The 26,400-nt window shown below is 41.3% G+C and overlaps 1 protein-coding gene across 1 annotated transcript; it reads left to right on the forward strand.

Annotated features, from left to right (window-relative positions):
* The first annotated feature begins 3,673 nt into the window (after positions 1–3,673).
* KLHL42 (kelch like family member 42) lies at positions 3,674–17,805 on the forward strand. The gene is made up of 3 exons (XM_064654262.1): positions 3,674–4,591; positions 11,385–11,578; positions 15,310–17,805. Exons 1-3 carry the CDS (start codon positions 3,690–3,692, stop codon positions 15,759–15,761), a joined length of 1,548 nt encoding a protein of 515 aa, XP_064510332.1. The 5' UTR covers positions 3,674–3,689; the 3' UTR covers positions 15,762–17,805.
* Positions 17,806–26,400: the final 8,595 nt, after the last annotated feature.

Below are 26,400 nucleotides of genomic sequence, written 5' to 3' on the forward strand. Positions count from 1 at the left end.
AGCAGGCTCACACCAGCCCCATAGGCATTCCTTGCCAGTCAGAAAGCATGAGCTGAGTTCCACACAAAACAGAATTAGTGCCACTTCTGTCTACTTATCTCTGGCTTTACTGTTCCTGCCTCTGAAGCCGTAGCTCCTCCTGGCTCTCTGTGTTCCCTTTCTTTTGCTATGTTGGAAAAGTCAGAGGGCTACAGAAAGGTATGCCCAGGAAGAGAAAGGCTTAGATTTTCTGTATCATGGTTGAATGGTCTAATACAATGTAGCTGCTGTATAAAAGAGCTTCTTCCATTTCCAAGTCTTTCTAAAAGAAAAGAGTGATCTCTTTTCAGCCTTGGAAATAATTCGGCATTAATTACAGGAAAATAGTTCAGACACCAGGCACAGGAAAAAAATTGTCCAGACTGTGAATCCCAAGCAGAAATAGCCATCTCAATTCTAGAGCAAGAGAGGCCTGACTGAGACTCTCTGGTGTCTTCCTGGTCTGTTTGTTGGCATTTAAGAACCCTTTTCCTTGAGATAAATTTTTCTCTCAGGTACTGTAAAGAAACCAGAACTACCTAAAACAGCTTGAAGATTTTGCCCCAGGAGCTTTGGCTCTAAAAGATAGGTATTGAAAAGCTGAGCAAAGTTACTCTTGTCTTCCTCTCTGTGTAAATATTTTGTCCTTCAGGGTATGTTTTATCACAAACTCATTTAACATGTAGCACAATTGTTTTCATGTTGTTTCATGCTTCAGCGTGTTCTTGTAGAATGATAGATGGTCTTTCATATTTGTTTCAAAAATCATTCAAATCTTTTATGGCTCTGAACTATAGATTTTGATTTTGTAGCTCTAGCACTAGAGTTCCAACTCTGAAAAATACACTTCTTACTCACTTAAGATCAACCAAGATGACTGCTGGTGAAACAAGACCTGTTCTTTGATTCCAGTATAATAGCATGTATTATTGATGTTAGCATAAACCATAGCAGTGGACTGGAAGACAAATGAAATTATCTCTACAAAAGTGGAACAAAAGAGTAGTCCTTGCCCTGGTGCATTTGAAGTGTAAGTACCCTATAAGCACACCACACAGACTGACTGATTAGTGTAGTGAAAAACAAGGGAACTGCCCTGTCAGCACGCTCTGCCTTAACACAATTGCCCTGCCCTAAGCTTGGGTAAAGCATAGATAGCTCTCAATAAGCCCAGTAAAAACAACTGAATAAGGAAACACATGTAAGTTTTTTCAAAAGTGGCCATTCAACAGAGAGCACTGCTGACCCCTCGGCAAGTGAGAGCTGGTGAAAGCTGTAGGAGTCTGTGCCCTCAAAAGTTTGCTGGCAGGAAGAAAATACCTCTTAGTACGTGACAGAACTGATCCAGTCTATTAACAAATCTCATGGACTGTGAGGAAGAAGGACTCAAAACTCAGGCAGAGTGGCAGGTGCAGGCACACAGGCAACAGGAAGACACACAAGGGAACAGAAAAAATATTCCATCTACCCAGGCTGCAGTGTCAACACTTTGAGGTCAAACTTACCATAACTGACTACATGGAAAAAAACACTCACCAATTAGGAGCTAACTTATGAACACATGAAACATAAGAGACTCCAAAACAGATGTCTAAAGATGGCAATCATACCACTGTGTTGGCAATCATACTGTATTCCAACAGGGGAGCTTACTGTCCATGCCAAACATGAGAACTCTGTTTACCTCTGCAGTATGAATGATTACAATTGCTTTAAATGTCTGCCTATGGGAATTAAAGTACAAGAAGGAATTATGGGTTAGACTGCTACAGAAGTGGTGAGACTCTTGTGTGTGATGCTCTTTTCTGATGATGTGAACCTGAAGCAGAGAAAAAACAGTCCAGTGATCATAACTGAGCTTTAGGTAGGTGTAAGAAACTCAGAAAGCAAAACAATGCAGTGCTTCATCAAGAACAGAAGACAGGAAAGTGGAATTTGAAAATTAACTAAATATTGAGGGACAATGAAAGAGGAACACAAACTAAGCAAAGAGTGAAACTCATTAGTAGGAAAGAGAAAGTGAGAGGTGATAGTGACCTGATGAGGGACTGTGGCTGCTAAAGAGAGCTCTTTGGGATTGGCTGATATCGTACAGGAAAGGATGTCAGAACATGAAATGGGCCCTTCAAAAGCAAGATGATGAAAATGATTTGAAGTGGAAAACAAAAACGCACAGAAATCTGCCTCACCTCAAAAAATGTTTGTATAAAAGTCATCAGGAAAGAACACCTGTAACTCTGAGATTGACATTCATGTCATCTGTATGAGCTAGAGTGAAGAAGCTGAAGATTAACAAAACAGTGAGAGGATCATTTCACAGAGGAAATGCTAAAAAGCAAACAACTTTGCCTTCCTTAAAAAAGAGGGACACCCCTCCCACCCCAAATACCTAATACCACTCTCAAAAGTTTTAATAGTGGGGGGAAAGATCCCTTCCAAGCAGTGGAAGTAGGGAGTTGTCTGAAATCTAAGCAATCTGCAATAACTGGAGATGAGTCACACTACTGCTAAAGGAAAAGATTTTCTATGGTCTGCAACACACGAGGTGAAAGAAATATCTTTATAAAGATAAATATATTTTGAACATGTTTGTATTAAGCATCATCAGATAGGAGTACATGGGATGGCAGATCTCCTCAGCTGTTTCAGCAGGTGGTGTTTTGTTTTGGTTTTTTTGTTGTTGTTTTGTTTTGTTTTGTTTTGAAGAACTGTCATTATGTTTGAATAATGTAACAACTCAAACAACAAATCTGCTGCTTTATCCCTGCCCAAGATGCCCAGTTGTTAATTTACTCTTTCCTTGTTCATGTCCAACAAACTCAGGGCCCTGGTATGTAGCTCACTCTCCTGAGATGTCCTGTTCCAGCAACTTGGTTTAAATAGAGAATACAGAGTAGCAGAACAGGTTATACAGTGTCTTCACAGGCCAAACCAGAAGCTGAGACACAGATGGACTTATGCGGGAGGAATCATAGCAGAATTACATATCACACCTGTGATTCCTAAATCCCACTGCTGCACCAGATGTGCAAGGTGAGCCCGTCGGTTGTTTTTTGTTAGGGAATGGAGTGTCGGGCTGTACCACTCCCTCCTCCTCTCTGGCTGTGTGTACACATACCGTACTTTTTTCCCTGCGTGTGTGGTTCGAGAACGTTCCCCTTTTCCAGGGATGCAGCGGTACATTTATGGCAAGGGGTTAGAGCTGCGGCTGAAGCTGCGATCCCGGCCCAAATCAGGAGCGCCGGAGAGAAGGGAGCATCGGGGGCGATGGCTGAGCCTTTGGCCTGTCCCCCTGGAGCCGAGCACTCGGCCTTTCCCACCGTGTCCCTGACACCCACCCGGGATGGGCAGTGCCCTCTCCCCAGCGCTGGGCCCGGGGGATGCCCTGCTGGCCCCCCCGGCTGGTAGCCGGGCAGCGCCGGAGCGCTCAACATTGCCTTTTTAGGGCTTTTCTTTCTTTCTTCTCTACGTGCGGGTTTTTTTTTTTCTCTTTCCCTTCCCTCTCCTTGCAGGGCCTGAGCGGTGGCAGCGCCTCCCCGCCCGCCCCCGCGGCATCCCGGCGCCGCTCCGCTCCTCCCATCCCGGCCCGTCCCGTCCCGTCCCGGCGGAGGAGGAGCCGGGGCGCTGCCGGCACCGTCCGGGCTGAAGCGCAGCCAGGCCCGGGGTGAGCGATGTCCCTGGCGGAACGGCGGCGGCGGGAGGAGGAGGAGGAAGAGGAGGGGGAAAGGGAAGCAGGGGATGGGGCCGGTGCGGGGGAGGAGGTGGTGCAGATCCGGCTGGGGGACAAGCGCTACCCGGTGTGCAAGAGGAAGCTGATCGAGCAGAGTGACTATTTCCGAGCGCTCTACCGCTCGGGAATGCGGGAGGCAGGGCAGGGGCAGGAGGAGCAGCTGCTGCGCGGGGGGCTGAGCGCCCTGGGGCTGGAGCTGGTGCTGGACTTCATCAACACGTCCTGCCTGGCCAGGCTGGAGCAGGAGGAGGGCGGCGATGAGGATCCCCCTTTGCTGGAGGAGCTGGTGGAGGCCGCTTCCTACCTGCAGGTCACGCCCCTGCTCCGCCTGCTCCTGTCCCAGGTGAGGTTGGGCAACTGCTTCGAGCTGCACCGCCTGGCGCAGGTCTACGGCCTCCAGGACTTGCACGACGCCTGTCTAGACTTCATGGCCGCCCATTACCATCAGGTGCTGCGGAGGCCCGATGCCCGGCCACATCTGCTCCTGCCCCACGCTCTCCAGCAGCAGCTGAAGGAGAGGCGGATGAGGGGCACCGCCACCCTCGTGGTCATCGGGGACTTCATGAGCACCTCGTCCCCGGGCCTGCCCCCAGGCTGTCACCCTCAGGTGGAACCCCCGTGGTCTATGCTGAGGTATGACGAGGAGGCGCAGCGGTGGCTGCCCCTGGCCAACAACCTGCCCCCTGATCTGGTGAGCGTCCGAGGCTACGGGTCGGCGATGCTGGACAATTACCTGTTCATCGTCGGGGGTTACAGGATCACCAGCCAGGAGATTTCGGCTGCCCATTGTTACAACCCTTGCCTAAACGAATGGACTCAGCTGGCTTCAATGAACCAGAAGAGGTAACCCTTGCTCCCTGAAATACACCTGTGTCCGTGTATATTGTTGAAATAGATCCCGCTGGGTCCCACGGCACTGGCTGGACTCAGTGTTACAGGGCGTGGCTCGGCCCCGTCTCTGTGTTATGAGCCTCGCGCGTCCCTCGCATCCCGCGGTGGGAAGGACCGCAGTGCTTGGCCACCACTTGGCAGTGAGCCACTGGACAGGCTTTCCTAGCAACACTCATCCCACAGCAGCACAACACAGCCACCTCTCTCCTGTTCAGGGACCACCCTCGGGGAGCTGCCGTGGCAGGGGAATGATGAGGGAGACGGGGTTCGTTGTTAAATGCTGTGGGAGACCACGAGCTGGGCGTCAGCAGAGGAAGACTGTGCTCACCTTCCACCATGAGCGATCACTCACCTTGGTGTGAAATGGTGGTGGGCTCCCCACTTCTTTAAATTGCAGTGTACAAGGATCCAGTGTCTCCAAACAGCTGGGTGGTAGTAAAAATTCTCTTAGAAATAACAATGGTTTAAAAAACCCAACAACCCAAAGATAAAATTCCAGTCCTGCTTTCTTTGTGGTATATTTTAATTCCAGTTAAGTAAGTGACAAAATTTCCTGCTCTTAGTGGGGATAAACTCTCTACCAGAGCTGGAGATGGCTGAAAAAATTTAGTTGGAGCAGTTATTCATTGGTTTGTACTTCCATAAAACTCAGAATGTTTTGTAGGCCTGCATTTCAGTTAAATGTTCACCAGAAAAATGTCAGGAAGATTGTGAGAAATTTCTCACTTAGTGGGAATATTTGGAGCTGGGAATCATTTATCATTTTGACTATTTTTCTTTTTTCCTTTATCTTTTTTAATTGGTTATTTGACATTTATGTTTAAGTTAATATTCAGAAACACTTGTATAATTTGTATTGAAAGAGAATTAGGGAGCTAGCCTTGAGAAGGATCCAAGAAGAGAGGCCTTCTCCCTGGTCAGGGCTGTAGCTGCTCTACCTTAATCACGCTTTGGAGTTATAAATACAAAGTCTTTTACTTTACTGAAACAAAGTGGTTTTGTTGTCCAGTGTGAACTTCCTTCATGTTTCCATTTTAGAAAAAATATTTTAAATTTTATCTTGTCTCTTGGAAAAAGAACAAGTAAGGAGGCCAAAATTCACTGCAGAATGGAAATTCTTCGTCCAGTAAACTGAAAGAGCAAGAAGAGACCCAAACCATTGGCATAAATGCTTTATATCTGGGTAGTAAAACTGCAGGCTCTATTCAGCTTTTGCCACCTAAAGCCCCTCAAAACAAGGGTTTGACCTAAAATTAGGTCTTACCCATTTCACCTTTTTTCCCCCTTTCCTGTATTGCAAGAACTTCACTGAAATAATCGCCTCCATAATCACTCACTGATCAGGTTATGAGGTTTTGGGTTGTGTCATGTGTATAACAGGAAAGACGTGCGAAGATTCTGCAGCACGGTTCTTGAAAAATACTTTTTCAAGGCCCTTTTTTCACCTTGCAACCTGGGTATTCAAACTCTAGATCAGCCTTTTTTTCCTCCATGCTTTCCCTTTTTATTTCTGGGATCGTTATACTTGAAATGAACACATGGATATTTTCTCCTAATATTACTATCTTCACCAACTTAATCTTCCAACCCAGGACAGGTGACAGCAAGGTGTTCCTTAGCACAGATCTTCACATTGGCAATTTACTTCAGAAAAGTAGCGTGCAAATGGATATTTTTGGAATAATCCTAGTCCTGCATTTCATGGTACTTATTTCAGGCCAAAAAGAACTGAGAATTACTGCTGCCCCTAGAATGTAAAGTATCAGCAAGTGAGTATCTTGCTCCCTGAATAATTGGGGGAACTTTTTTTCATGGAAACTCAGCTGACTCCTTCACAAAACACATTTTTGACTTCACCACCTTCATGGAGTCTCACCTCTGCAGTTATTAATTATTATTTTTTTCTATCTGACATAATATTTCAGCTCCCTGAGGACCCGCTCGACATTTTGTGGCCAGAAGGCAGAAAGGGATGGCCTCTGCTGAAGGAGCCAAGAGCAGGAAGAGTTTGAATATGAGGGGTTTTGCAGGAAACATCAAAAGTGCTGCTGCCTGTCTGCCACACACATGTGGTATAATTAGTTCTGCACTTTGCCTGGCATTGTATTTTTAGTTTGCTGTGCTGTAGTAAAATAAGCAGGGCAGTTGCCCAGCCTGCTGCTTAGGAATTGCAGTCATGTGACTGTCTGGCAAATGAATTTATGTCAGCCGATACAATTACATCCCATGGATGAATTTTTTACATACCTTGAGGGAGGGTTCCAGTTTCCATTGAAGTTGGTTTGACTTCAGACAACTGAGTATCTGGATTTGTCCAAATGAGTGGCTGCATATGTTGGCCTCAAGGAAAGGCTGAGGAGTTGTGGAAATAGTTGTGCTAGTTTGCTGCTCATATAGGAATTCTCTGCCCCAGAAAACCTTTAAAAAAATTACATGATATTTTTATCTTTAACTATTTCCATTGTTGTGATACAGAATTCCAGGGTGCTGAGATTCTCTACACAAGCTTAGATAAAATAGTCCCAACTTACTTCTAAGTAGAGGACGAAAGCCATCAGATTTATCCTGAATGCTCAGCAGCCATTCTGGTTTAGATTATTGCTGTTAGCTTTTTTACTAGGTGTAGAGGTCTTATTATTGTAGTTTCAAACTTGTTCACAATAGGTAACTCCTGTATATTATTCTTCTGATGCCCACAGGTCCTTTAGGAAGTGTTATTCCCTATTTAGCACAAGGGAGCTAAAATAATTTGCTCAGGCTCATATAGGAAGCCTGTGACTGAGCATGGAATTTCTTATCATCTGAGGGCTAAATCTAGTGCCACAAATTGTCCATAACAGATCACAGTTTCTAGGTTTTTTCCTTCTAGAGATATTTATGTACTTGGAAGAGTGTCCTCAGAAAAATGACCTGAACTTTTTAATAGAAGAAACTTATCGTAAGTATTGCCAAAGATCACTTGTGGTTTTTGGGGTCAAGAAGGTAACAAAGTACATAGAGGACTGGTGGAAGTAATGTCCTTGAATACTCTTCTATACTTTTTAGTTTACACTATCAGTTGAAATTTGCTATTTAAAAATAATATACTTGATAGGAGTTCTACTGCATGTGCCAGTTGCAGCTGTGTATTCCACTTTTGTTTTCCTTCAGAACATTCCTACTCATGGCAGGTAAATCTTCCAGGCTTGGAATACCCATGTAAGCCCCTGGCTGGAATTATACACATGCATGTGGAACATTATTTTTGTGAGCAATCTGTACCTGAACTGCTGCCACCCTGAGAACTCTTAGAGGCATATAGCAGAGGGGAATACTAGCTGTTTAATGAGACCTTCTCTTTCCTCATTTTTTAGTTCTTTTTCCCTCAAAATTCTTCTGTGTTGAAGGAAAATAGACTTTTCAAAAATTATTATTAAGTTAGAAATAGTCAGACCTTATTTATCACAAATTTATCACACACTTCCAAAGCTAAATATTGAATTCAATGTGCTCTGCAGACTCGTATAAGAAATTAAAAAAAAAAAAGAAAAAAGTGATCATTGAAAAAATATAAAATGGTTTTGGAATTGCCTTGTAACTGTGCTTTCATGATTCTTTGTTGTGAGTACTTTAGAAAAAAGAAGAAAAAGATCATATGATTTGTGAGAAATTTTAAGGCTAAAGTTGATCACTTGGCAGGAGGAAACAATATGTTAGTTAATTCGAGCCTCGGATTCTGCAGCAGGACCAAGGTTACCTTGCAAATACACGTCTAACTTGTTCTCAAAACCCTCCAGCAATGTAGATCCCAACCTCCTTCCTCCCATGTTTAGCCACCCCTCTGAACAGAAAGTCCTCCCTAGTATCTGTGCTAACTCCTTTTTGTTGTTTACTAAATGAGTAATATCTGCCAGTGAACAGAAAACATGCGACTGTCCTCTTTATAGGCACTGCCACAGGGGTCTCCTGCAGATACATCTATGGCTCTTAACACAGTCCAGAATGATGTGGGAGTTTTGGGAAGTTATTGAGAGGTGTCTTGTATCCAGAAAGCCTCTTTCACCCCTGGATCCCTTGTGTTCGTGCATTATATTCTTCTTCCTTTGTGCATGTAGTGCTTTGCACATTGAATGAAAAACGTATTTGGAACTTTGATAAAGCCCCATGGCTCATGCTTGCTCGTGTTCCTGGGGTTCCATTCAGAGTAAATGGGGTCGTCAGAAGATACCTCATACCTTGTCTTGCCCCAACAAGAAGGGACCCACTAGGCCTGGTGTTTTGAAAGTGCCTTTTCATCCCTTGGGTTTGGATAAACCACTGGTGCCAGTGGAGTTACATTGCGGTTGAATCTGATGGACCATTCAGCTCTGTTGTTTCCAAGCTGTAGTCCATGGAACAGTTGTTAGTTGTGGAGAGCTGGCTGGTTGCTCAGTGTTTGCTTTCCTTCTTTCCAGCTGCTCCAACACATTAAAAAGTGTAAAAATGCACTAAATATTTCCTAATGTTCACTCTCCATAAAAACACCTGCTGTTACTGGCCTGGAAAAGTGAATGACAGAAGTTTTAGTAATATATTGAGCCATTGTCCAAACTTTCATATAAAGTGTGCTGATGGATACTTGCAGCTACTTTTGAGTAAAATGAACCTAATCTTTAATGAGTTCCGTAAATCTGAGATACTTCCACTGAATGTCATCTGTTTTAAGAAGTGTTGGAAGTGGTTAAATGACTGATACAAAAGTGTGTGGCCTCCTTTTAGAATATTTAAAGTTGAAAGTTGTGCTGTACGTGTTTCACCAGATAGTTTTCCCTGTGCTGCAAGAAACAATCCAGTGATGCAAAGGCCATCAACCAAAACCAGATAAATTGCCTCCATTTAGACAAAATAGCAAGGGGTTACAATTAGAGGGTAACTAGAGAAGCACATGTGAATTAGGAAACCTGGATTCTTTTAATGTTTGGACACTACACACTTGTTTAGTTAATTCTTGTCCTCAGTGGCAGAAACAGCATGTTTTAAAAGTGGCTAAAAAATCCTAGAATGGGGAAGTGCTATCTGTGTGTGCATGGACTCAGTTTACAAAGCAACATTCTGCACCATCTCCTTCATAGGCACAGAATTACAGAATTTCTAACATACTTTAGATTTCAAAGAATTACTTGGAAAATGCATTTACATTTTCTGGTTTTGTCCCTTTGTTAATTTGGGGATAGTTTTTTTTCTATTCTAACTTTTAGAACAGGTACATTGCTTTGAAAATCATAATGCTTTTCAAGTAATTATCCTCATTTCATACCTGCTTCTGATTACCATGGTATTCTGGATTCTCTAAAATGGAAAACATAACTGCTACAGAGAGAAGATGACCAGAATGACTTCGTTGTAAATGTCAGGAAACAAAAAAAGAATAAAACCCAATTAATTCCTTCTAAGGAGCATATTAGTTTCCAAAGCTATATCAGGATGAGAAGAACAAAATCATTCCATCTGGAAACAAATTCTTTTTCCGAATATATTTAATAAGAAGAAATTGCAGGGCAGTCTGCTGCTGGGCAGGGTTCATTTTGTCCAGACAAAACCCTGCAAAACTACTCAGTGGTAAGTTTTTGAGTCTTGGATTCATGCAGAGTGAAACTCCCTTTGCTGCTCAGCAGGCCAGTGCGAGTCTCAAACATCATTTCAGTTTTACAGACATAGCACAGTTCCCTGTTTGGCTTTATGCTGAGCTGGGGCACTCCAACGACTTTCACACATCCTGGTAATTGGGATACTCACGGTAAAATCTCAATTGGCTGAGCAGCAGAGAAGTAACAACCTTTCTAGGCAATGAGACTGGTTCTGAGGAGAGGAGGAGCTCATCTTTTATTAGCCCAGCTTCCATAGCTGGAAGGGATTGCTGACCATACAATGCTTCTGTCTTCAATTCCTCAAATTTCTTCCTGCAGACTTGCACCTTTATTATCCATGGACTGTTTGTTTCTGTCTGTATCACCTTCAGAGTGTAAGATAGAAGGTTTCTTGTGCTTCGGTAATTAGAAAGTTGCCCTTTACCATGTGTGAAATTTGAGAGCATAATGGAACAGAATGAGAAATAAATAGTTGCTCATGGAGTGCAATGTATTTTGTGGCTAGAACATAATTTACAGATAGATCTTGCTTCAGTGGGATGGAGGATGTATTTAGTAGTTTAATGCTGAATAGGGTACAGGAGATTCACTCTTCCCTTTGCAGAACGTGATTCAATGTGTTCCACTTTAAATTGCTTTTTATTAGGGTTATTGAAGAGATTCTATAATACAACCTAAGACAAGTATGCATTGTTAGGCATTCATCAAGTCTTGTTTGAAATTTCTGCAATTTTTACTAGTATCCTTCACTGTGTGTACATGTGTCTCCCACGACATGTAATGCATTTTTCTCTACTAGAGATACTTTACTAAAAGCCTAATAAAAACGAGACATCTACTGAGCACATTAGTTAACTGAACAGTTAGAGCTCAAACTGGCACTCACTGAAATGCAAAATAAAATATTCATCAGTCTCAGCGTCAACATCAATAACACCCAGAATGTCACTGGTTACAGCTCTAAGTAATTACAGTGTAATTACAGAATTTTGGCCTTGCACAGAAGAGTTCAGACGTTGCAAGTGATGGTACAAGCTGTGAGTGGTGATGAGTGTGTTGAAGCCTGGATAGGAAGCGCTTTCCCCTATATTTCTGTACATCTGTGTAACCTATTTCAATGCTGCAATCGTTTCTTTCAGATCCAATTTTAAGCTTTTGGCTGTGAATGGAAAGCTCTATGCCATCGGTGGTCAATCCCTTTCCAACGTGGAGTGCTACAACCCGGAAAACGACTGGTGGAATTTCGTGGCGTCCATGCCAAACCCTCTTGTAGAATTCTCAGCTTGTGAATGCAAGGGCAAGATCTACGTTATCGGAGGATACACTACACGAGGTAGAAAGTTTGCTTCTACTACTTTTTTTTTTTTTTCTTTTTTTGTTTTACCTGATTGTTTCTAAGGCCCGGATAATTTTCTTCTGTGTCTCAGAAAGCTGTTGACCTGATGTAGAAAGCTGCATAATGCTAATTAAAATATGTGGAAATAAATCACTGGTAGAAATTAATTGACAAATGAAAAAAAAAATAGCTCTGTTGAAGAGGAATCAGGTATTTATATTTTTGTTCCAACATGGATCTGGGGCTGTATTATTGTGAGAGAACAAAGTGATGGATACTTCGGCACCCAGCTTAGCCCTCATTTTTTTTTTAGATTTTGATCACATAGTACAAAGAGAGGCCTCAACAGATGCACTTTGTTTAGTTTTTAAATATTTGGTTTAGATTGACAGAAGGAGAAATGTGTAGACAATATCTTCCTGCGTTCGTATTTCTCATGTATTAACAGATGTCATGGTCTTTTCACTACAACATTTCAGTGTTTCACAGGCAAATTCAAGCTGTAGCTTAATAACTTAATATCATAAGCTAAAAGTTAAGCAAGAACCAATATTTTTAACTTACTTCATTTCTATACCCTGTTTTCTGAGGACACTGTACAGAGGGAAGGATTTGAAGTTTCATTCTCTCCTGACAATTACTTTTCCTTTATCCAGTGGAAAAGCAAGTCACTTAAAAAGAGCTCCCATTTGCTTATTCCTTAAACACAGAGTGCCATTCTTTGGGAGGAATACATTTTCTCAGAGCTTTAGAAGTCAGGTTTTTTTACTTGTCAAATTTTCAGTATTTACCAGGATTTCCTAAGTTTGAATTTGGCCTTTGCCCACTTCATCTGACCACAGTAGTTTTAAAGGTTTTCTTTCCAAATGGAGAATAAAATGAGAAGACAAATCAACTTTTACAGACAGAACAAGCTGTCCCTTCTAGTGTCTGAGAAGATTTTAGCTCTGAATAATTTTAAAGCTTTTAAAAGACATGCTGCTGCTATTCATGGTCCTTATGGTAATGAAAACCTTCAAACACATCTTGTCCAGTCCATTCTGACCCAGAATCTCTTGGCTTTGCTGAGGAAAATGAAGTCTATGGACATGCCTGTGTCCATACAGAGGGCCATGCTGTGGTATGTTCTGCAGTCCCAGTCCTTTGGTCATCCCCAGTAAAAGACCTGTTGGGGAGTACTGTGCTCCCTGATGTCCAGCACTAGGTCTCAGAGATGTCTGGCACAAAACACATGCTGTGCTGAAAGGTCAGATCCCAAGGGAAAGGTCCTTTAAGACAAGAGAACGAGGAGAAGGGTTTGAAACAGGGTAATGGGGAAGACTTGTCTCTAGAGACCAGAGTTAGGGTTTTGTCACTTTTATCTAGAGAAAAAAGAGGTAAGTAGATTTGGGATTACATGATTATGGGAGGACCAGCTTTTCACCTACACCCCCTGTACTTTGCAAGTTCCTTCTCTGATGTTTGTGCTGTTCTTTCGTGGGGCTGTCTACTCCTGGTGTCATGGAGGGGAAGATCAGCACATTGCTAATGCAGATCCCATTCCCTTAAAATTCATTAACAAGGCATGTGCATTCAGGATTGCTACCTTGTGTTGAGCTCCTTACTCAGTACTTAACTACCTGTGAGATGACAGTCATTTACCTGTTGCTTCTCCCATACCTCAGGGGATTGCTGCTGTCCTTCAGGCCTCTGTTTTTCCCTAGGTCTTTTCCTAAAAGTCTTTTTCGGTGGAAACAGGATAGTAAAACAATATGCAGTCTTGAGTAGTGGATAAGCAGCACACTTTGATCTTGGATTTAAACATAAGCCTTTCGGAACAGCAAATGCCTGTGCTTGTTATCAATAGCTTTGTGAATAAGGGTCTACAAGTAGTTTATCTGTGACACCTTGGCTTAGGACAGCTAGCAGATTTAGAAACCAGAATTGCCAGAGTTACACTGGAGATTTACCTTCCAAATTATGGAGATGTCAGAGAGTGTTAAGGCCTAACTATCTGAGAGACACTGAGGTTTATTTGCTGGTTTGCTATATTCAGTACATAAAACATATGCAGCAATTAATATTTTTTATATGTTACCCAGTTTTTAGTATTTTGTGGTATTTCTATATATACCTCAGTTTTGGTAGGTTTTGTGGGCTATTTTTTTAATTTGCATAGAACTTTCTCCTGAGACTGAACTTTCCAAAATATGGGAGGATCTGGCATTTCCCACTGTAAATTATAATGACACTTGTTGACACTCTTTCCAGTTTGCAGCTCTCACTTGCAGACATAGATCCTAATAGAAACTCCATGTCAGGCACTATAAAGTTCATGTTTTGTATTGTGGGTTTTGGTTCAGGGTTTTTTTTTCATTATTTCAGTGGATATAAAAGACCCAGGCTGTGGACTGAGCAAATGAGGGCCACGTTGCAATGGACTTCTCTTTCATACACCCCCCTCTCAAATGATAGCACTTTTTACAGGGGAAGTTTACTGCTGTAGATAGTCATAGAAACTTAATTGGGATTTCCCCCTCCCCTTAATGAGTCAGAGAATGATCTGTTTGTCGACAAAGGTCATCTATATGTAGAGCTTTGATCAGCAATTTCATAGGACGTTGCTATGAAAATAATCAGAGCGCAGGCAAATGCTAGAGCAGCACCTCCCTAATGCCACTGATGCACTTCATTCATGGCAATCCAGTTACATTTCTGGCTATTTATACCTGTGCCCTTACATAACTTGACAGTATGTCGCTGTCTGCTCTTCCCTTTGGGAGTTCATCTGGAAATTGTCATGCAGGATAGACTTGTAACATGGAGCAGATTTTATTAAAAGACCAGTCTGGACTCTGCAAACCTGTTGCCGCTTGTCACTTGAGTTTGGATTTAAGCTCAGGTCTCCAGAGACTGAAACTGAATTTATTAGCTAATGAGTCCTGTGCGTTGTGTGATAATTTAGTGAAGCCTTGAACACAGCCAGCATCTTCACTGGACTGTAAATCAGGATGGTATTGTAGCGATTTTGTAGAATAACCCCATAGCAAACACATGCACACACTGAGTTGTAACTGAAGTGTGGAGATGACTTCAGCTTCTTTCTGAGCCTCTGTCTGATGCTGGAGCACAGAGTTCATGGTTCCTGGATGATTTTGACAATGTGTGTTTCTCTCTTTATAAGGTGCCCTTAGGTCATTCGTGCCACTTGCTGAAATGTAAGCAGTTTTATGAATTTTATTCCATAAATTTCGATTTATGGAATGAATGGAGAGTACTGAAGTTAAACTTGGGTGATAAATCAGCACTTGACAGCCATTAATGAAGCATACTGTCTTCATGATAATTTGATTCATCTATGACCACTGTTGGAGAGGAGAATATTGCTCCATTTCCCTTTTCATAAAAAAATTTTACATATCAATCAGAGACAAAATAAAAAGTGTAAGTTAGAAGGTAGGGATTATTCTGCTAAAGTGTGCATCCCCAGGCAGTTTACAACATGGAATGTGCCAGAAGTAGCATAATTTTTCCCTTCTGCAAAGGAACAGAATGTTCAAACTTTCTTGTCAGGGACAAAGAGTTGCAGTTCCCAGTGATCAGTATTTCTTCCCTCTTTTGCCATGCTTTTGCACTGTAATATGTTATCTGTAATAAAGGCTGATGCAGTTTGTAGGGAGGAATAACCTTCCTCCCTGACTACCTTCCGATACAGTTATTTATTTGTGAATGTCTCCTCTCTGTTTCAGACAGGAATATGAACATTTTGCAGTACTGTCCCACTTCTGATTCCTGGACCAACTTTGAACTCTGTGATGTCCACGTTCGCAAGCAGCAGATGCTCTCTGTTGAAGAAACTATATATCTGGTAGGGGGTTGTATTCTTGAACTTGGACCAAACCAGAGATCCAGCCAAAGTGAGGACGTGTTGACTGTGCAGTCTTACAACATTGCTACCAAAGAATGGCTCTACCTCAATGAGAACTCATCAAAATCGGGTCTTAACTTGACTTGCACTCTCCACAATGATGGAGTCTACATACTGAATAGGAATATCACTCTGTCTACGGGCTTGGAGCACCGTGCTTTTCTGAAGTATAATATATTTACGGACAGTTGGGAGTCGCTAGGACGCTTTCCAGCCTTTGGACAAAACATACTGATTTGTTCTATGTATTTGCCTGATAGGCGAGAAGTGTAACAACATCAGGTTTTTCTTTTCAGTTCATTAATCATTCTTTGAAGAAATATTATTCCCCCTGAATAATTCCTTTTTCAGAGTGCAATGTGGTTGCATAATGTAGGCATAAAATACCAATTCTGTTCTTCAAAAAGGTTGCACAATTAGATATTGAGAGAAATGCTTCTGGAAACAATTTCAAGATTTCAGTTTAAAAGTTTTACTGGTTTGGATTAAAATTTCACCAGGTATTATTTACAATTTAAACATAAAATTATTGTGTTGGTAGCTGATACCAGAATTCCAAAGGCAAAACCAATCAGTCTAGTTTTAGTCTCCATCTTAATAGACAGTGCAGAACATGAGCAAGAAGTGTATATTTTAAAAGCAGAAATAATTCAATAAAGTAAATAATAAGTATAATCAAAATCAGTGGGAATTATTTCTTTTCAAAAAACCCTTTTTACACAAGCTGCGTTCTGTCAAATGCACAGTGTTTGAAATTGTTTATACTACCACATTTTTGTATCTTCTGCGGTAACAAGTGAGATTCTCAAAGGTGCTGGGAACTGGGGTCCTACAAAGAAGTAAGAACTTCCTCTGAATTATTTGTAATGAAATGCTTTGCCAGGGACTGGAAGAAATGGCCTAGAGGCTCAGGGTTGCTGGTTGGATAGTGGATGCTCCTTTAATGTAAGTTGGCAGCATTTATTGCTACCATTAAGGTACAGGGGAAAAAGCTGTAAATTCATATGGTGAAGTTAGCTCTTCTTATAAAGGTTTTAAGTTTTAGCTACCTTGTTGTGTTCTGTAGTACTGAGTGTTAAACATCAAATTATAGTTGGCAACAAGCTGCATGTTACAAAAATGTACAAGAGCATGTGCAGTGATGATTCAGCACCAGGCATATCCTGCTTGGTGAAAATGACCTGGGACACCCATCACTTCGTGTGGAAGGGTTGGTTGGTGTACGTGACTTCCTGACAATATCCCCCAAAGCAGGTTCACCTGAATGTTGTCTCTTATCTGTGTCACCAGGAGCTTGTTAGAGGTTACCTCAGGTTTGCAATGCAATGTTATTAGTGTCTGTAACTGGAGCTGGTCTATAACCGTGAGCTGGTCGCTCTGCATGCTCCTTTGTGAGGATTTAGGAAGCTCCCACAAAGTTACTCTCTGGGAGCTTCACCCACTTCCTGCCTATTGCCTGAGAGAATTACAGTCATGACTGGCCCATTTTCTTTTTGTAGCTGAGAAGTGCATAAGTGTCTTCTGAAGGTGCCTACCTAGGTATGGAATGTGTGTCCCAGAACAAGGAAAGGAAAAGGTCTGGGTCGCCATGGGAAGAGCTAACCTTGTTGGACATGTGCTGAACACATTGCAGGGAAGCTGGTTCAGCTCCAGCTGTTTGTCCACATGATCAGATGATATTTAATGGACCTGAACATGTTCCTAATTTGTGGAGATATCTTTTTTATTTCTTCATTGGCATTCAGGTATCTGAGGAGGAGGTGGTACCGATGATGGTAGTACAATGGACCTTGGTTCTCTCAAGGTCCTTTTGACTCCCTACTTTTCCATGGTTTTGAATGAAATCAGTGCTGGTTGAAAGTGCTCTCAGTCTTAAAGTGCCTTGCCAATCACCATTAATTCTGGTGCTTCCAATCACCCATAGCAACCCAAACAGAACATCCCAGAAAGCTTGTCCAGAATGAGGTATTTGTGTTTGAACATTTTTAGGATGCAAGTAAACATGACACAAGGTATTTTGGATGTCTAAGATTTACCTTTTGGGTAGAACTTTTGCAGCCTCATGGAGGACATTGTGCTCCAGCCCAAACTAGTGCCCTCCACTGGATGTATGCATGGCTTTAATTAGCTAAGTCCATATCAGTGTGTTAAGTGTTATTTCCTTTTAAAACAATGCATTGAGCAGCTGCTGTGTTTTGACAGCAGTATCAGACCAAACAGTTGCTCTTCTGCAATGAAGAAATACAGTGACTTTCATAAGATTCTTCTTTTGGAAGTATTTTAGAATAAATATAAGCAAATTGCTGTTGTCTGCTGATGAATTGTCTCAATCACATTATGTTGCTTGCTTTTCCTTCATTTCTTTTCAGTTCCAGATTCAGTACCCTACAGTCAACTGTGACCAATATTGGTGGAGGGAATCACATCTGAGTTGCGGATTCTCTTTCCTAACAAATTAATCAAGAAAACCCACCGCTCCCAGATTTGCAATGTTCTGTCAAGTCCTTTCAAACACAGTAATTTCTTAGTGCAGTCATAATTCCAAAAACTGTGACGTCATCTTTTAGGTGCGATTACTCTTGTTCAGAAGGGACCTTTCCACACTCTGTTTATCTTGTTGGTTTCAACTTCCGGGTGGTCAAGTGACCACCTTGAAAAGCTGGAAAACCTGCTCAAATGCAGAAGACAAAGATGTCTCCAACTATAAATACAGTCAGACCCTTTTATCAGTCCATGGTGCAATGTCCTATACTGACATCTAACAGTACTGCAATCACAAATCAAAACTGGTGTTGAATTTAGTGGTAGCACCAGGCTGTAATAATCTAAATACACTGCATTACCACAGGCTGAAATAAATACAACTTTTTAAAACAAATTCATTACATAAAAGTATGCAATGTGTGTGGCCCTGTACCTCAGGAAAGAAACCAAGCACTGCATGACTCTCTCATGCCCTGTTCATTTCCTTTCTATCACTTATATATTTCACATAGGGCCATGCTGGACAGCTTCTGCCCTTTGGGGCAAGGAAAACCGTTTGAGAGACATTAATAGAGAATAATTAAAAAACCTGCTTTTTAACCAATGGAAATGTTGTTCAGTGATTCACTGTATTCTCCCTTCTCTGGTGGTGGGAGGAAAAAGGCCCTTAAATTAAGGAGTAGACCAAGAGGCCTTGCAGTCTGGTCAACTGGAAATTCCTGTGTTCTGATGTTGCTTCTAACTTACTATGTGGGCTTGGAGACATCAGTCCAGCTCCTTGCATCTTCATCTCCAAGTGTAACACGTGAGTAGGAATGTTCATCTTGTGGGAACACAGGTTGTCTGGTGTAGTAGGTGTGTAATGTCTGAAAGGCATCTTGAGCATGTGAAGAAGTACATATGTTCTCATTGTTATAACTGTTTCCTTGGTTGTTCAAACTGCTCTGTGATAAGTGATAGGACAGAAGGTATCTATTAATTGTGATCTCTGCTCTATTTTGAACTAATGGCTATTTCCAGTCTTTTTTCTTTCTTTCTTTTTTTTTTTTTTGGTTACCCAATAGTCTGTAATTCATCTAAGTTTCCTGGTTTTGGTGTTCTCAAGTCTGTATCCAAATTCAAAACCGCTGCTTTCCTGCTGTGTCTGGGTTATCCAGTGCTTGCATATCCACTATTTATCTTCTCTGTCTCATGGACTGATTCCCCTTGATACTGACCAGCAAAAGCTGACTATGGTAGAAGATGATCCCAAGTTGAAAGAAAGAACAACAGCTTCCAAAGTCCTGAGGGAGGAGTAAATGGAAAACTCTGGGAACTTAGTCCCTTCTCATAAAATAGAGAAGCATTTAAGAAGGTTGCTCACATCAAGGCTAAGAGTGAGCATAAAAGTTTCTTCCTTTCCAGGAATGGTTTGTGGCTTTCAACGTGAAATAAGAGTTGTGTGGGGCTTAACTTTAATCTCCCTGGCTGGTTTCCATAGGTTTCCTTTTCTGCCCTGTCGACTGACCTTTCTTGGGCTTAATATCTGTGTTTTCCATTCTTTGAGGATTTTGCCTTTCTACATCGATGTCCAGCCCATTTTGCTGAAATCATATGGTAGCAGTTTGTTGGTCTTTTCTGTTCATTACTCTGCTTTTCACACTCATCTGTGACTGTTAATCACCGCGAGGTAAAAGCAAAGTAGTTTGTAATTCAGGTGGAACCTCTTCATTTATTCAGTATTGGGCATTTGGAAGAGGAATATACAAAGCTGCAAATGTTTTGTTTCATTTAATCCTCATTTTAGAGAGAAACGGTGCTACAGACACTCAATTTGTGGCAATTGATCTGCATCAGTAATGTGATAGAGAACAGAAGGCACGGACCATGACAACATTTAGCACGTAAAATGCTCAAAGCCTCACACAAGCTCATTCCTCATCCCTATCATCCCTGTAAAGGTGAGATAGATTCTGTAAATGGTGTTAACAGAGGCAATCCTTGGAATATCTGTCAGGAAGATGAATGAATTTATAGATGCTTACGGAAAACCCTCCTCAAAGTGCAGAAATGGACAGCATTTGTGGTGTTACATTGATTTTGCACTTACAGTAATGACCAAAGGGTGGCTCCCCATCCCCACGGTAAGGCTTAGGAACCAGAACTGATCTCCATGACACAGAAAGTCTAAACGTCTTTCCCTACAACATTGACAACTGCCGTTTTCAGAGTATGTTTTCTAGCTAATTAACTTAATCAAACTCAGTGTAACCTCTGGGGGTTTTTTACTCAGAAGGAGAGTGGAGTTTGGAAGAGGTGTCTGGATTTTTTGAACTAATGCATTCACAGATTCAAAATTGCTATCCCCCCCAAAAATGCTATATTTTCCTAAAATTATTATTTTAGGAAAATAAACATACGCTGTTATGTCCCATGAATATCAGCATTTTCTAAAGTAAGTTTCAGTTTCTTTATGGCAATTAGAAGGGTGAAACATGTTTTGTTTCTGAAATAAAAACTGTCTCATAAATGAATAGGAATCCCTACAATTACTGTCTTTTTCTAGTGACAGATTAGACAGGGTCCATTTTTAGAGGATCCAGTTTTATGATGTGCTGCACACCTTCAACTCATATATGCTTCAATAGGAGAGAAAGATGTTCAGCACCTGAGCAAAGATATTTCCTGTTTGTTGTTACTTATACCATTCTTTAAGATTGAGCAGTGAATAAAAACTCTCTGAATCCTGCCTCCTTCACGCCATTTTTCAGTTGAAATTTATGATTATTTGCTCTGATGTTCCTTTTCCACTCTCTGATATTTTCCAGATGTATTAAAGGGTGTGTCTTGTGATAAGACACCCTTTTAAAATAATTTTTAGAAATTAAAGTATTTGACTCTTTTGCCTGTGAAGATTTTACCCAGACTTAGTGCTGCCATTTTTCTGCCAAAATGCTGCCCTAATGATGCCCCACATTTGCCCTGATCATTGGATTATCATCCATGAGCACCCCAAACTGGTAGCACTTTTGGATGAGGCTAAACTGATCACACAATAGCTTATGTTGTACTGAAAATCCCAAATTCCTTTCCCAGGGCAATCCTTTAATGCACTGATTGTGCAGTACAGTCATTCAACTTTGACTTGTGAGATACTGTCAGTCACTGCAGGTTTCTGATGCAAATGTCAACCTCATCCATGCTGGAAGCTGTCTGTCTCTTTTGGAGTTATATCCAACCTTCCTTGTTCAGCATTCCCATGAACAAGTGTAAGTCAAGTGATGAAGACTCCTACTGTAGGGAATTCCTGGGACTGTTACAATTCAAAATTAAAATTTACTGCTATGTAGGTTTGATCTTCCTGTTCCTCCCCTTAGAGATGAAGTTATTCGAGGGTACACAGAGCAATCCATGTCTTCTGAGTGCTATTTTTTCCTCAGATGTTTTCCAAGGAGATATATTTTTTTTCCCTCCATTCACTTCCTCTAGTTAGAAAAACCTAAAATCTTCTTTCCAAGAATTTTCCTAATTTTAAGTTCTTGCATCTTCAAAATTACTTAGTCTGTAAACTTTCTGGTTTGCTTTTATTAGTCATGCTTTGAAAAATTGTTTTGTAGAGTTTTGAGTACTTTCTTGTACTTAGTATTGACAATATAAGGGATTTACGCAGTGTAAGGGTAGGGAAGTCTTATCTGTAGCTCTTCAAGGACATGACTTCAACTATGCAATGTTTGAAATATAAAAAGTGGCATTACTTAGTTTCCTTTGGAACTTAGACTAATTTACAGATTTACTAATTTTAATTATTTACTAATTCCAAGATTTACACCACTCACTGAGGTTAAAACACTTGTAAGTCAACAGAGATTTGGGAGGTGATGTTACAAGGGCTCTGTTTTCATCTTTGGATATTGTTAATACAGTTTACTTTTCCTGCTAGGGCTATCGTATGTATCTGGTATCACACTGTATGCCTTTTTAATTGGTTGTAAGGGAAATTTTGCCCTTTTACAGGTAGGGCCTTGGTTTACTGTGAAGACCAGAGCTGTGTCATTTGAGAACATGTATTTTGCAGCTGTAAATTATTGATTGATGATAACTGCTCTGAAGCCCTTAAAAACATGATTTTGGGTGATAGGGGTGGAGATAAAGTCAGGAAACAGATGCTTTGGGTTAGAGCGATTCTCTAACCTCCAGGCATAAGTTATTTTCAAATGCAGAAGCAGGCAGAAGAGGTTTGAAATGGTTTTAAAATAACAGCTCCTTTTCCCCTCTTCTCATCTCTTCCACTGCAACTCAAACCCTTTCAGCTGCAGTAATTTGTGGCGAGGCATCTGTGTGTTTGGAAGAGAATGTTGGTGGTGAGGTATAGGAATGCACTGCTTGGGCAGGTGATCCCTTATCAGAACTGCTACTTGGCAGAGCAAGGAACCTTCCTGCAGCTTTTCTGGATGAGTTTTTGACTGACATTTATGACTCTTTAATGACATGTTATCTGGTAACGTATGTCTAATGATAGGTGAGGCAGAGGAGAAGCCACAGAAGCCCCATTGTGTACCTGATAGAAAATGCACAATAGCCTTGTAGAAAAACTTTCGGGTTTTTTTAGGGGCATGATCCAAAGCTTTTTAATGTTAATAAAGAGAACCAGCTTTGAATTAGGCACATATTTCAGGGAATTAGATAATTCTGAAAGAATCCAAAGGGATGTCAACTGGCTGATGAAAGAAGAGGCATAGACTTGGAAGACCATGTTGCTGTATGATCTCTGATATGCCCCATCTGTGGGGTTTGAATTTCAATGTGAAGTTGTCCATCTCTCTTAACACAAATCTTTCAAATATACTGGCTTTAAAATAGTCAGGAGAATGATGTTTTCCTAAGGATATTTGGGGAGAAGGTGAACATCTCTGCAATTATGTTGCTGGGGAGTCACTGAGGAAACAATTGTTGATACTTCATGACTCTGCACATCAAAGTACTTGCTACATTTCCTTGTACCAAGAAATGTGGTGTGTGAAGTTGAAATATTTCACTTTAGATCACAGTCCTGGGAGATTTTTATTGGTTTGCTTACACAATATCCCCTCAAAAAAACCCCAAATAATCTTGTATTTGGCATTTGAATCCTTCATTCACGTTCTAAAATAATGCCACAGCCAACAAAATGGCCTGAGTATGGTCATGTGGAACAGACAGGCATCATTCCTGTTTTACACTGTCAAAATATTCAAATACAAAAGATTTGTTTGTACAAGGATTGGAACTTTGGCTGATATTCCATGCAACAGCTCCAGGAACTTTTTGAAAGCAAACCACCTCAGGGCTACACCTTTATAGGAGAGATAAGGGTGTGTCCCAAGTAGTGATTTGAAATCCTTGAGGAAGAGGATAGACTTAAACCCAAATCTCCTATGCCTTGGCAAGTCTCTCAGTTAGCCTAGTCCCTTCTCTCTTCAGTTTGTGTGGGTAACTAGTTTTTCATTATTTGCTTAAGCAAAAACCCCCACATTTTGTCAGGCTTTAAAAGGGATAAACAAACTGGGTTTTTTTACAGAAAATAAAATATTTTCACCCACATTTCTACATACAACACGCCCAAATCAGGGTGTTCAAGCTTGCAAGTACTATGTATTATTTCCCTGTTTTTTTCTTTAAATCTCTTTCAGCTACTAAAATATTCAAATGAACATTGTTTGTGCTGTGTCCTCTGAGTAAAACCGCTCATGAAACAGGAGTGTCTCTCTGTCCATCCGACCTGGAATCATTGTACCTATCTGTGGGGAATCAGGCATGGGCTTTGCTGGCACAGTGTTTTCATTAGGGCAGTTGGTGAGAGTGGGTTGGGCCAGCTGTTCAAGACTAGTTGTAAAGTCTGACAGAGGAGGGATAGTTGATCAGCGTGGCCATAATGCCCCTACAACATCCCCTTTCCAAGCAACATAATTTAATAGTAATTCTGAAATTGTTTCCTTCTGAATTTTTGTTGATCCAAACACCCTCAAATCAGAGATTTTCTTCTGCCAGCTGCATTGCATAAAAAGTTCCACTCTCTCTGTGGCCCCTGAAGTCCAAAGTAAACACACAGGAACATAAACTCGTTCACCCCTTCTGGGCCCAGAACTCAGCAGACTCCTCACCCCTCCAGTGGTCAATAGAAGTCAAAAATGTAAAAACAAAAGCAAATACTTCCATCCCACTTGGTATCAGAGACCCTAAGTCACTGGCAGCCAGAAAAATCACTTATTTTCTGCCAGGCCTTCTTTGCCAGAGGTAGGCTTTACTTGGGAACAGTCTCCCTTGGCTTCAGGCTCAGTTAGTCACCATAAATAGCTGGATACTCAACCTGTCAAGCTCTTCCCTGCCAGTCTAACACCTACTTCCTTCAGGTGCCACAGGGTGGGACATATTAGGAACTCAGCAGCCCATTAATTCTTTCCTGGTTTCTGTGGGAGGTCTTAACAGAAGTTCAAGATTTTCTTCAGAGGCAGAACATTTGGGATTTGAATTCCACTCTCTGTAGCAAGCATGGACCATATATATTAATACCAAAATCTGCCAGTCTTTTTATCAGGATTAAAATGCACTTTTACTTTAAAAGTGAATGAAGGCAATGGCCAGGAAAATGTTCTGGTGCAATGAAAAAGTGAATTAAGGTACAGAGTACACTGTAATTTCACTGTTCACAGATATGTACAGCAGTGGCAACTCAGCAGACACAGACACAGGAAAAAGGGACAAAGGTTTTTCAGCATGGCCTGCAATGCCTTAAGCATTGGGGCATTAAATTTCGGGCACTTCAAAATGGACTTTGATGTTTCGAAAGTTCAGCGCTTAGGTGCTTTCTGAAATGTTTCCAATTTTTGGGCATCTAAAAGTTATAGTCAATCACTCTGAGCCATTTCTGTAAATTTTACTAAGCAGCTTTTTATATCTTCCTCTTTTGAACGCTTTGCAACCTTGAAAGCACTGTTTGCTCAATGGAACAGATTAATTTGGGTTGGCTTCCCTCAAGCTATGTTATCTGGACAGAAATAGTGAGGCACTTGCCTCACTTCCAATGTGGAAGTGCAGTTCTTCCAGTTCAAATTTCCACAGTTTTTGTGCAATGTATTCCAGATAAGAGATTGCAAAATATATTTTATTTGTGCTGTCCATTAAAAGCTGTTGAACAGTGATCAGCAAACAGGAATTGTGTGACGCAGGAGAACCACTCAGTGTTGGTTTGCTTACGCATGAAGCAAAGCAGCAGTGAGGAAGTGCATGTTCAAAGGAAGAGACAGAGAAACAGAACTACGTGGAAATAAAGTATTTTTATTTGTACAACAAAGGGATAATCAGAGCCTTGGTTTGGGATGCACACAGCTTTTGTGCAGGTGTCTTGTCTATCACCCGTGCATCTTCATTACTTCCTTTAAGCCAGAGTTTGTTTTATCCAATGCTGAGAGATGTCTTCTCTTTTTGCAGCCTTCCATTTCCTCTCTCATCTCGTGTGTTTCCTGTGACCAGGAAATCCCTTGTTGTAGATGATTTTGGGAAAAGGGAGCAGCCTTGCACATCTATCTGTCCATTTTTTTTCTGACAGCAGTAGCTGTTAGGGAATATTTAGGACCTAAAGTTCTTTACTGAGCCTTTTACAATATTCACTTAAAACTGCCTTTCCACTGGAAGGAATAATGTATTAATTTGTGAGTCAAATCTGCAGAACAAATACCAGTTTTGATGTTATGTTGTGACACTGATGGAATCCCAGAACAGCCAACAACTGTGAAAATTATTTAGTTGATTGTTTGCTACAAAGACCTGGCAGGGTAGTAGGATATTGCAGAGTACTTTTCTGGTGACCTCAGAAAAAACACTTCCCAGGTCTCCATGGTTAGCAGGTGAGCTATAGGAATAAAAAGCCAGTGGGGAAACAGAAGTTTCAGGCTGAAACCACTGCTCTGCACCACAGAGTGGATTTTTAAAGCAGTAAGAGGTGGCTGGATAGGGGAGGCAAAGATGTATTTCCTTTCCTGTAACCCTGTAAGTGTTTCACAGTGGACTTGTTCCAGGTAGTTGATAGTTTAATCTGTTTGGGGGTCAAATGGGTTGTGTAGCATTCAGAAGTTTTTGTCAGGAAGAAATGTTACTCAGCAGGCTCAGATGGGATTTAATGTGCCTCAATGGGAACAGCCCAGTGAAGTCAGGAGTGAAAGCTCCCTTTTTTGCGTGTGTTTGAACCAGCTCTGTCTGGTACTTTCGTGTCAGTCTGTGATACCTTCACCTGACCATCTGGTGAGAACCTGTGGGGACATCGTGGTTCCATTGCATTTAGCCTGTGTACGTGTGCAAATGAGTCTGTGTACACGTTCATACAGGCCCTTGCTCCAAAAATCTTTCTTCCATTGTTATCTCTGCAAAGCTTTTCCTTCAACTCTTAGAGTTTAATCTAAAAGAGATTTGTTTC

The sequence above is a fragment of the Pseudopipra pipra genome, chromosome 5, assembly GCF_036250125.1.
Source record: "Pseudopipra pipra isolate bDixPip1 chromosome 5, bDixPip1.hap1, whole genome shotgun sequence".
Taxonomy (NCBI): domain Eukaryota; kingdom Metazoa; phylum Chordata; class Aves; order Passeriformes; family Pipridae; genus Pseudopipra; species Pseudopipra pipra.